The 11,199-nt window shown below is 40.8% G+C and overlaps 1 protein-coding gene across 1 annotated transcript in view; it reads left to right on the top strand.

Moving 5' to 3' along the window:
* The first annotated feature begins 258 nt into the window (after positions 1-258).
* gnao1a (guanine nucleotide binding protein (G protein), alpha activating activity polypeptide O, a) overlaps positions 259-11,199 on the top strand; it is a 133,110-nt gene continuing 122,169 nt past the window's right edge. The window contains exons 1-2 of the mRNA XM_047351824.1: positions 259-948; positions 1,590-1,632. Coding sequence (XP_047207780.1) covers positions 831-948; positions 1,590-1,632 — 161 coding nt within the window. The 5' untranslated portion in view covers positions 259-830. The remainder of the gene's footprint in view (positions 949-1,589; positions 1,633-11,199) is intronic.

Here is an 11,199-nt window from a genome sequence, read left to right as displayed (position 1 = left end):
TTATGTCTTATTCAAATTTTTAGACAAACTGAATATTGGGTTTGGATTTGCTATAATCTTATCACTTTCCCTAAACAAATAAAGACACACACACACAAACAAACAGGGAAATGCATTATTTTCGTTTTGAAACCAAATCATTAAAATACTTGAACATTTGAAATGATATTCTAATTTATTGTGATGCACCAGTATAACTTTGCACCACCAGGCTGCGCCACTGGGACCGGTTGGACACTAACTGTTACTGCCATGACGTCAACAAGCTTCAAGTAAACGAGTGAACTAACGGAGGAGATCGAGCCCTTACCGGAGCTACCGGGAGGCAGCAGAGGTACAGAACGAGTCCCCGCAGCGCGCCCCGGAGCAGCCGAACGGAGTAAACGGTCTGCTGTGCGCCAACCGCAGGAGGAACCAAACGATGCGAGCGCAGCTCACCGCCGCCCAGTAAGCAACCAAACCAGTGCCGACGAGACGAGATCCGAAGGGAAGATTCACTGTCAGTAGACGCAAGGAGAACGGACACGAAGCAAGCTGCGGTGGCCCCACCGTGCTGCTTTCTTCTGCTTTCTGCGCTGTGGATCAACCCGAGAGGATCGCTGATTTAATGCTTTAACGGAGCGTCTGCGCCCGGTTTGTGAGAGAAGGAGCTGCCCAGAGAGAAACAGAGGGGTCGAAGGCAGAGCTCAGAAAAGGTGGAAATACATTCACACGATTTAAGGATCTGCAATCAGATTGTTTTCAGCCTCTGATATAAATCCGCTGATCTGTTGCGTTTTCGTTGCGTGAATCCTGGTACCTGTAACGCCATCAAGCTGTGTTCTCTAACCATGGGATGTACCCTGAGCGCAGAGGAGAGGGCGGCTCTGGACCGGAGCAAAGCCATCGAGAAGAACCTGAAGGAGGACGGAATGACTGCGGCCAAAGATGTCAAACTGCTGCTGCTCGGTAAGACCCAGCCGCAAGGCCGAGAAATGAAGCAGCCGGTGCTGTGGAAGGTGTGGCGCTGCTGATAGGCAGTGATGGTGTGGAGGACTGGGCGAGCTTTGCTGGAAAATGGGCTAAAATTACATCAGAAACACGACGCCCCAGTAAGATAAATAAAACACGACGAGAAATAGAAACGGTGGGCGTATTAAATTGTCATTTTCTAAAATACACCCTACATTCTCTAATCCCATTCTAATGGATGTGCATAGTTAAATAATCAGAAAGGTGTGGCAGGTGGTAAAATGTTCACAGAACCAACAGAAGTGGGAACTGCAAATGGGAAAAATGGCAGCTTCCAGCAGCAGCAGTGTTGGCTCAGATCATTATTTCTTTTAGGGAACTTAACCTTAAAGGATTTAATCTGTCAAGCTCACAAGATGGAGGGTGGAGAGATAAAACGAATTGAAAGGTGTAGCCACTTTCTCCATCCTTTTAATCTTCACCCCCTGCTGCTCAGCTTCATGTTTGAAATGGCTGTAGCTCCCATTTCTTTCTCTGTTCCTCCCACTCCCTCCTCTTCCTCCCCTGTGTCGATCTCACACACACACACACACACACACACCCTGTTTACACTGATTTCCTCTGTCTTTCTCCCTCAGGGGCCGGAGAGTCAGGGAAAAGCACCATCGTCAAACAGATGAAGTAAGTCCTCCATAATCATGGTCCAATAACTCTGTAAAGGTTCCCCTCATCCTTCCATTTCCTCTTTGTCTCCTTCTATGGTTTTTAATCTATAAATGCACAGTACAAGTCTTCAGTGAATCTGCATCTGCAGCTTCATGGCCTGCAGGTCAATTGTTTTGACTCCACAGAACATTGTCACTGAAACTTACACTGCTCTGAGTGGGAAGAGGCACACGGATGGGTGTGGATATGTAGAAATTCAGTTGGTTTGATCAATAAATCCTAGAACAGCTCAGTGAGGAAGAGCTCAGTTAATGTAGACCACAAGGTGTTGTCACTGCTGTGCTGAACCTTCAGTGCTTGGGAGACCAAACTACTGCAAAAGCTCAGTTTTGCAATTTCAACTGCTTTTGTTTCATAGAACCGCACTGCAATGCCTCCTTCCTTTTCCTGTCTCTTTCATCTTGGTGGGTGAATCATTTGGCCCCTATTTGGTAAAAGCCCACTTTCTTCAGAATCTGACACAGTAGTTTTCAAAAGTATTCATACTACATGAACTTTACCACATTTTGTTATTTTACAACCACAGATTTTGTTGGGACCTAAAAACCAGCACAATTGTAATTGTAAAGTTGTGGGACAATGATAGTGTTGTGTGCATTTGTATTCAGCCCCCTTGAGTCAAGGTCTTAGGTCTGGACTTTGACTAGACTGACATGAATATGCTTTAATCTAAATTATTCCATTGTGGAACTGGTTGTATGCCTGGGGTTGTTCTACTAGAAGATGAACCTCCACCTCAGTCTCAAGTCTTCTGCATGATTGTCTTGTATTTACTGTAACTCCATCCATATTCCCCTCAACTTCAACCAATATCCCTGTCTCTGCTTGAAAAAGCATTCCCACAGCATGATCCTTCCACCCTCATGTCTCACTATGCAGATGATGTGCCCCTTTGGTACTAGCGGACAATTTTAAATGTGACTTCTTTACAACAATGGTATTAAATTCTTTAACAATGGTCAGATGTTTGGAGCTCTATTTTATTTTCTATGTTATATTTGACATGACAACAGATTCTCCCACCTGAACTGTGGATCTTTGCAGCTTCTGTAAGGTTACCAGTGGCCTCTTGGCTGTTGCTTTTAAACCACAACCCTCTCTCTGACTTGTCTGCTGTGTTCCTTGATCTTCATGGTTCTGTTTGTTCTGTAATGTTTTTAACAAACCTCTGAGGCCAGAAAAAGAACAGTTTCATTTATGTTGAGATAAAATTACACAGTAATGTTTACTACTTAATGGGCTTTTGAAGGTAGTTTGATGCACTTAAGGATTACATTAAGATATCAGAGTAAAGAGGGAAGGGTGAATATTAATACACAACATATTTACTCCATTAAAATACATTAAAGTTTGTGGTTGTAATGTGGCAAAATGTAAAAAGGTTTAAGGTTTAAGGAGTGTTCAGGAAAAAAACCTCTCCTGACGAAGTCCTGAATCCAAGTCTCCTTTTCTGAGGTCCTGTAATTTCCCCACGTCATCTTCTGAATGTTGCTTGTTCATTGATTTTGCAGTGCAAAGGAGCAGTTTCTAACCTTCCTGCCACATGTTAAACACCTTGAGAACTTTGACAGAGCTGCAGTTTTTCATTATCTGCTGTTTAGAAGAAAGTGTCCAGCTTTCCTCCATGTTTAGCAAAGTGATAATGCAGCCGGTTCAATGTTTGATCAGGATTTTCTTTATTAAAAAACACTGCATCACAGTACTTACTCTTGGTTGATTCATTCATAGAAAAATATTCTTCAGAATTTGACCTTCAGGTCCCCAATAAGAGTAGATCAATCAAAAACTGGCTCATTCTGAACACTGGTGGACTGATGTGTTCATCTCTAGTACAGATGATAAAATCATGCCTGCTTGTGATTGAACGGTTAGTTGATCTGACTGGTAGGTAGCTTTGTTCCACAGGCAGGAAGGCTGCTAATACCCCCAGTTATATGGACGAGGTTTATGAACTCTTTTCTAGATGTAGTGAAATCTGTCAGCTTTTCCAGACCCGTTGCTCCGGACCCAATTATCTTTAACAAACCACTTCAGAAAACAACATTGTTTTCCATACTGCTGGTGGTGTCCAACTCCAGCCCTCAAAGGCCAATGTCCTGCATGTTTTAGACCAGCACAGCTAATTTTGATGACTGTTACCTCCTCAGCATGTTATAAAGTTCTGCAGAGGCCTGGTAATGACCCATTCATTTGATGCTGGTGGGCCAAACCAGGGGAAAATGTAAAATATGCAGGACATCGGCCTTTGGGGAATGACATGAGGGACCACTATTTTGACGAAGCAGGGGAAAAAAATATCAGAAAAATGTTTGGTTCCAGTAACAGTTTACAGTCTTTTTCATTTTTTTTCTTTTCATTAAAACAGTTTCAGACTTTTTTCCAGACTTCATGCCTTGTTATCTTTTCTTTATAATATACACGAGAATTTCTAAAAATTAAGTACTTTTTACACTGATTTCTGTTTAAATTACACAATTTATGCTGGTTTTACAACTTGAGTTTAACATTTGAGCTATCTGTGTCTTGATTTGTATTATGGATAAATGCGCACACAATTAAAAATCACAAAAAGGGATAATTGACTTCTTGACTGCTAGGGTTAGGCAATAAGATGAAAACATGACGTTGGGATATTGCTGAATATAGCGATAAGGATATTGATTGCAGCTAACCCACATTTCCCTTCCGTCTTTCTTTTCTCTCTATCATCATGATGCCTCGAGACTACAGACTTTAAAATAGAGCTTATTTTATTTTGTTCAGATGCCTAAAAAGGTGCAAAACTGTGAAAACGCCCTTTATTACACAGCTAGATCAGAAGCCACCCACAGCTGTGTTGTTTGATGGTTTGTGGAGTATACAGATAATAAAACCAAAGTACCCTGTGAGTTTGTAAGCAGAAATGCTTTGTATTCAGATGTGCAGAGAGTTGTTAAAGTAATCAGCAGAAATCCAGATCCAATCTGAGTCAGGAAAAGTTTGGACGTTTGGAAGCCATGTAGAACCATGCAACAAAAAAAAAAAACAGCTTAGGTGTGGTCGGACTTAGAGAGTCTGTAATAACTGGATTTTTCCTCTCATCTTGAGGTGTTAAGCTGTCCTCACTGATCAGGGGTAAGTTCTGATTTAAAACCAACCCAGTGCTTCTGATTTACTTCTGCAGAGACTGAACCTTCACCTGTTTGAGTGTCTTAATTAAAGCTGCCTGGTAATTATATCTCCTATGGTATCATGATGATGTACTTAATGATATTTCTGTAGGGACTTACCTGTGCTACTTAGTGGAGATCTTTCTGGATCCTTGGCATGCTTTCCCTTTCCCAGTATTTTTGTAGTTACTGTATCAGTGCAGTAATCCCATAATAAACCAACAGGATTTACTGGAGTTTCTCGTGAAAGCCAGATGCACATGGCTCTGCTGCATCAGTGACATGCTGGGCCACCCTTCCACCCTTTGTGATCGGTAATTCAGTCGTGACAGACGGTTTTCCTTCACCCTCCTATGCTGCGTAATTTTTCAGATGCTGTGTGATGACGTGGAATGTTTTAGCCCTTAATGGGCTTTGGCTGTGGTCATAATGTGACACATTTCTCTATTCATGACTTGGTGGCCCTAGATGAACCTGTTTCACAGCTGCTAGTGGTCATCTCAGCATCACTGGTGCTGATTGAATGATGAGTGTTCCCAGTGGCTTCCCTAAATCTACACAGAAAGAAGTTCCTGAGTGTTAAAATTACTGTGTTGCTTTGGATGCTTGTGGAGGACAATAAGTATAAATAATTTTGTTACCTAACTAATAGACATTTTTCCCTCAAATATTTAGTCATAGATGTTTGAAAGGGATGTCCTTAACATTTCCGGTGGGAATTATGGTGTTATTCCCAGCACCTTGGCAGTGGGTGTCTCTGTATGTGAAGAAGCCACTCACGCCAGTGGATTAGATTTAATGGTGTGTCACAGCTGTGTGTCTGATCCCAGTGAGGGGATGTGAGCCGTCCATTTCCACTCTGTACAAGAATTGTGTCGATCACAGATGCTGTTGGTTTTAACTGAGTTCATTTTGTTTTTAGGTAATAGATTCTTTAAATGTGCTTTTAGCTGTGGTCTGATGTTGACTCTGTACAACTTGCAACACAGCTTCTCGCTTAATGAGGTGATACCGTCAGAGTCACAATAACTCATTATCATCTCATTGAAGAGTGACTCAGACAGTGCTCCAGCAGAACTCTAGAAATGTAGGGAGGTTTTCCTCGACTGCTTTCTTTTAGAAGCAGAAATGTAACAAATAGTATTACCACTGCCTAATCTATACATCATAATGATTATTAAAGCTACAATGATTTATACAGGTTCATTCATGCATAAGTGAAATTGAATTTTTGCATGAGTTTAGTTTTTTCTGAGTTTAAAACAAGTAGCAAAAGTGTGATTGTACAGGATTAAAAGCCAACTGTGTCTGAGTGAGAGCCAGACTGGGTGTAGATACTAAACGGTACATAACTGAGTCATCAGCATGTGTCAACATTATTAGCCTAAAGAACAAAGAGAGGTGGTTCTAATACTGACCCCTGAGAGACACCATTAAAAACTTTTTTTCTTTTTCTTTAGATAATAAAAAATAGCTTTACATACTTTCCATTTGTCTTTTATTTAATTTTATTTCTTGTGAAGTTTATATTTTTACACTTAAAGTCAGTGAGCACCTGAAGCTCAGCCAGCAGACCAGCAGAGCAACCTATCTTGGCATCTCATTTTAAGGATTTTAAACCTTAGAAATAAGTTGTTTTGTGGTTTTGGCTTGGTATAATTCGGTACCAGTGACTGGGCCAGGCCTAGTTTCAAACCGGTGCTGACTGTAAAACTCATCTAATAGAAAACTAGTTTAGTGTTTCTGGTGTTGGTGATTACAGATTTTGTTTGTAGTCTGAATCTGGACCTTTGAACATATAAGAGTTGGAGATCTTAGAAATAGGAGAATGCTTTTTGGAGTTCTTGGAAGGGAAAAAAATATTGTCTGTAAGAAATTGACAACGAAGCATTTAATTAGCAAATATAGTGGCAACAATCATGTGATTATAAAGAGGAGATGATAAAGGCGGTCATGTTTATATAACAGCTGGATGAAATGGCAACATTTCTGAAATGTGCAGCTGATTTGGTGAGTGACATCACAAATAAATAAGACTGAATACACACTGAGATTTGAAGCTGAATAGATGGCCATAAAATGCCATGATATGTTTCATGCAACCATATCACAGCCTTTTGGTCATGAAACGGTTTGTTTTTCCTCAATTTCTAAAGAAAATGGGTGGTTGCAAAAGTTGTAGGAGCTAAAGAGAAATGCATAAAAAAACAGAACTGGGTTAGATAAAGTAATGTCCTTACCAAGCCCTTATAAAGAGTACTACCCATAAATTAGACTAAATTCATTGAATTTCATTGGATGTTGGCTGCTTAAAACATAAAATATTTATTTGTTAGACTGCAAAGTTTTAAATCATATGCCATGAGAGGTAGAAGTGCAGTCATTTGACGGAGGATGAGAAGGCATTAACTCATTTAGTCACCAGGACCAGCTTTGTACAGTCCGTTGTCTTCTGGATTATTCCCCTTTGGTTTCTCCAGGGCTGTAGGTAGACATAAGAGTCACCGCTGACCTCTTTTTAATGTTCATTATATTCCTAAGGCAACTCCTCTTTCAATCATTAACAGACTTCCGCCCGCATAAAGCAATATAAACAGAGGATGTCATACCATAAACACCGTTTATAGTCTTGGAATCGCTGCAGTATGGGTTGTCTTCTCTCCAGATAATGACATCTAAATGCTTGGATTGTTGGGAACATTTTCACCAAATATGCACCAGTATTTGTTCACTGAAAAATCTGAAGTTGTCCTAACAACAGAACTCTGTCAATCATTTACCTTAATTTTAGCTGATAGTAGGAAATGACAATATAGTTTATGTCCACTGAGGTTGCAAACCCAATAGATTTGTATTGCTTCATAAATGTTACATACACTTACCGGCCACTTTATTAGGTACACATCGCTAATACTGGGTAAGACCCCCTTTGTGGCTTCAGAACTGCTTCAATGTCATGAGAATATTCTACAAGGTGCCAGAAACATTCCTCAGAGATTTTGGTCTGTGAACATGATTACACCATACGATTGTTGCAGATTTGTCTGCTGTACATACATCATGTGTATCTCCTGTATCACCACAATACACAGATACTCTATTGGACTGAGATCTGACTGTGGAGGGCATTGTAGGATATTGAACAAATTGTTATCTTCAAGGCAAATGTTTGAGATGACGGCTGATTTGTGAAATGGTGCAGTATTGTGTTGGAGGTAGCCATTAGAAGATGAGTACCCTATGGGATGGATAGTGTTGGCAACAGTACTCAGCCTGTGGTGTTTATGCACACTTGGTACAAAGGTGCCTACAGAATATCTCCGACACCGTTACATCAACACCACCACCCTGAACCTTTGAAACATGGCAGGGTGGCTCCATGCTTTAATGTTGTCTATGCAAATGTAGCAATCTGTTGTTGTCATGGAGATTCATCATTGGTTACACAGTGTATATTTATGCACAAGAACATGAAACAAGAAGGAACTAAAATGTAAATAATTTAAACTCATTGATTACTTTTATGTACGATTGTTGGTCTTGTTTCAACTTCAGTGGCATTCTGGAACACCTCCTGGGCATAGGTTGGTCATGGGACAGCAAACAGTAACATTTTAAGGAGGGATGTCATTTCTCACCATTACATGGAAGAACCTCGGTGATAGATACCCACACAGCTAAAAAGGAGTGAATGCCGGTGATAAACTCTGCAAAACAATTTGTAAAAATGAGTGATCTTTTTGTGTTGTCTATGTCTCCTTTGGTTAACACTGGAATGTCACCTTAGCATAAATTTTACACTTAATTTGATGTCAAAGCCTGCATCCTTCACACACAGTACCCACGGCTAGTGTGGCTACTGACAGAGAAGTGTGCTGCAAAGTGACATCACCAAACGTGACATCACTATACTTATTAAACTGATACTTCAGATCAACTAGTTATCTTGTGTATTATTTGTTAGAATATTGGCTTTAAACCTGACTTATTAGGGGGCTTTGCATGGTGTATTAGTAGAAGAGGCGCTCCTTATACAGAGATTATAGTCCTCCACGCAGCCGTCCTGGGTTTGATTCCCAACTCTGAATTCAGACAACATTCATCCAATTTAATCCTTAATACACTTAACCCCAACTGGTGCAATGAGTTGCTTCTCATTTCTTAAACAACCATGTTGAAAGACACATCCTGTGGTCGTGGAAAAGATTTCAGTCTGTTTCAGAAGGGTCAAATCATTGGCATGCATCAAGCAGAGAAAACATCTAAGGAGATTGCAGAAACTACCAAAATTGGGTTAAGAACTGTCCAACGCATTATTAAAAACTGCAAGGACAGTGGGGATCCATCGTTTTCAAAGAAGAAATGTAGCCGGAAAAAAATCCTGAATGATCGTGATTGGTGACCACTTCACGTTTGGTGAAATCAAATCAAAGAAAAACATCAGTAGAACTCCGGGCTTTGTTTAATAGTGAAAGTAAGAGCATTTCTACACGCACAATGTGAAGGAACTCAAGGGACTGGGACTGAACAGCTGTGTACCCTTAAGAAAACCACTAATCATTGAGGCTAACTGGAAAAGTGGCTTTAATTAGCTAGGGAGCATAAAGATTGGACTCTGGAGCAATGGAAGAAGGTCATATGGTCTGATGAGTCCAGCTTTACCTTGTTCCAGAGTGATGGGCGCATCAGGGTAAGAAGAGAGGCAGGTGAAGTGATCCTCAAAGAATGAGGTCAGTTGACTACCTGAATATACTGAATGACCAGGTTATTCCATCAATGGATTTTTTCTTCCCTGATGTCACTGGCATATTCCAAGATAAAAATGCTAGGATTCATCGGGCTCCAATTGTGAAAGAGTGGTTCAGGGACCATGAGACATTATTCTCACACATGGATTGGCCACCACAGAGTCCAGACCTCAACCCCATTGAGAATCTTTGGGATGTGCTGGAGGAGGCTTTGTGCAGCGGTCAGACTCTACCATCATCAATGAAAGATCTTGGTGAAAAATTAATGCAACACTGGGTGGAAATAAATCTTGTGACATTGCAGAAGCTTATCGAAACAATGACACAACGAGCCTTCAGTTAGTGTTAAAAGTAAAGTTAGGGGAAAATTATGAATATTGGGTCCATAAAGAGATATTTAGGCTGTTATGCTTGAAATGTATGTGGAAACTTACACTTGGACACAGCAGTCGCCAAACGTTTGCTTTTGAAGGTAACTGCTGGAACTGTTCCGCATAAAAATGGTGAATGTTTGCGCTAGAGAGATCACAGAAATTCATGCAGTAAGACCTCAGTTTGAGATCATCATTGGAAAAAAGGATTGTACAAAGTTCTCAAAAACAGTTAACCAAACTCATAAACAAGCTCAGTTGAACCTGTTTGTGCACAAACTGAGGTTTGACTGTGCTGTTATATTTCAGGGTATATTTCAGTTTGATCAGAGCTCTTGAAGGACATCTGATGTGGAATTTGTTAAACTGTTGTTACTTGCAGAGTATGAAAGTATTTCAGAAGAGGCACGAGACTTCTCCGGACTGATTAAAGGCAGCTGGTTGTGCCACTTAATAAACTCACCTGATAATAAATTGAACCAGCCTTGACATATTTCCATCTAATTATTTTAATTAGACTTCCTCAGCAGTGAAGACCACAAACCTTTGCCCAGTCTTGCATTATGACCCAAGTAAAGATGTCAAATTAAGCCCCTATCCTCTGTTTTGCTTTTTTTCTGTCTACGGCTTTCTCGCTCAGTGTGAGTTTGGGCCTCACTGACGTAATCGGAGGCGACTGGCCGAAGGGAGAACAAAGGCTGTCCATCCCTCACGGCTGCATCGCTTCCCACAGGCTGTTCCCACCGTGCGTGTGCGGCTTCTCTCCCTACCGCAGGAGATAATTAGGTTTAAGCCTCAGAACAGGAGAATGAACAGAGGGAAGGAGAGGGAACATGGAGGAGAAAAGGTGGTTATGTTTCATACTGAGTGGCAAAGGGGTGGATATAGCTGGAAGGAGACAGAAAGAGAGAATTTAACGACAGAAAATAAATGTTCAAAGCACAGAACTGGATTAAAATAGCAAAGTCAGAATATCCCCAGTAATTATTTTCTCCTCCAAGTTTGACATAGTGGTAGATGTAAGGATGAAGACAGAGGAGTGATACAACTGCAAAAAGAAAGAGGACAGCTCAACGTAGCGGACAGGAAAATTGAATTTTTTTCTTTCAGAGGCTGGTGAAGTGAGGTGGAAGAGGCTGCTGAAGGGGAAAAAGGAGCAACCGGAGGCGTTCTAAGCTAAGAAAGGCCAGTGGGTGAAATAACATGTTCTCAATTATTAAGCAAGATGGAGGAAGTGCCAGAGAGCTGAGAGAA

Source organism: Girardinichthys multiradiatus, chromosome 2 (genome assembly GCF_021462225.1).
Source record: "Girardinichthys multiradiatus isolate DD_20200921_A chromosome 2, DD_fGirMul_XY1, whole genome shotgun sequence".
Lineage (NCBI taxonomy): Eukaryota > Metazoa > Chordata > Actinopteri > Cyprinodontiformes > Goodeidae > Girardinichthys > Girardinichthys multiradiatus.
Note: the sequence above shows the minus strand (reverse complement) of the source record. Positions and strands in the feature narration are given on the sequence as shown.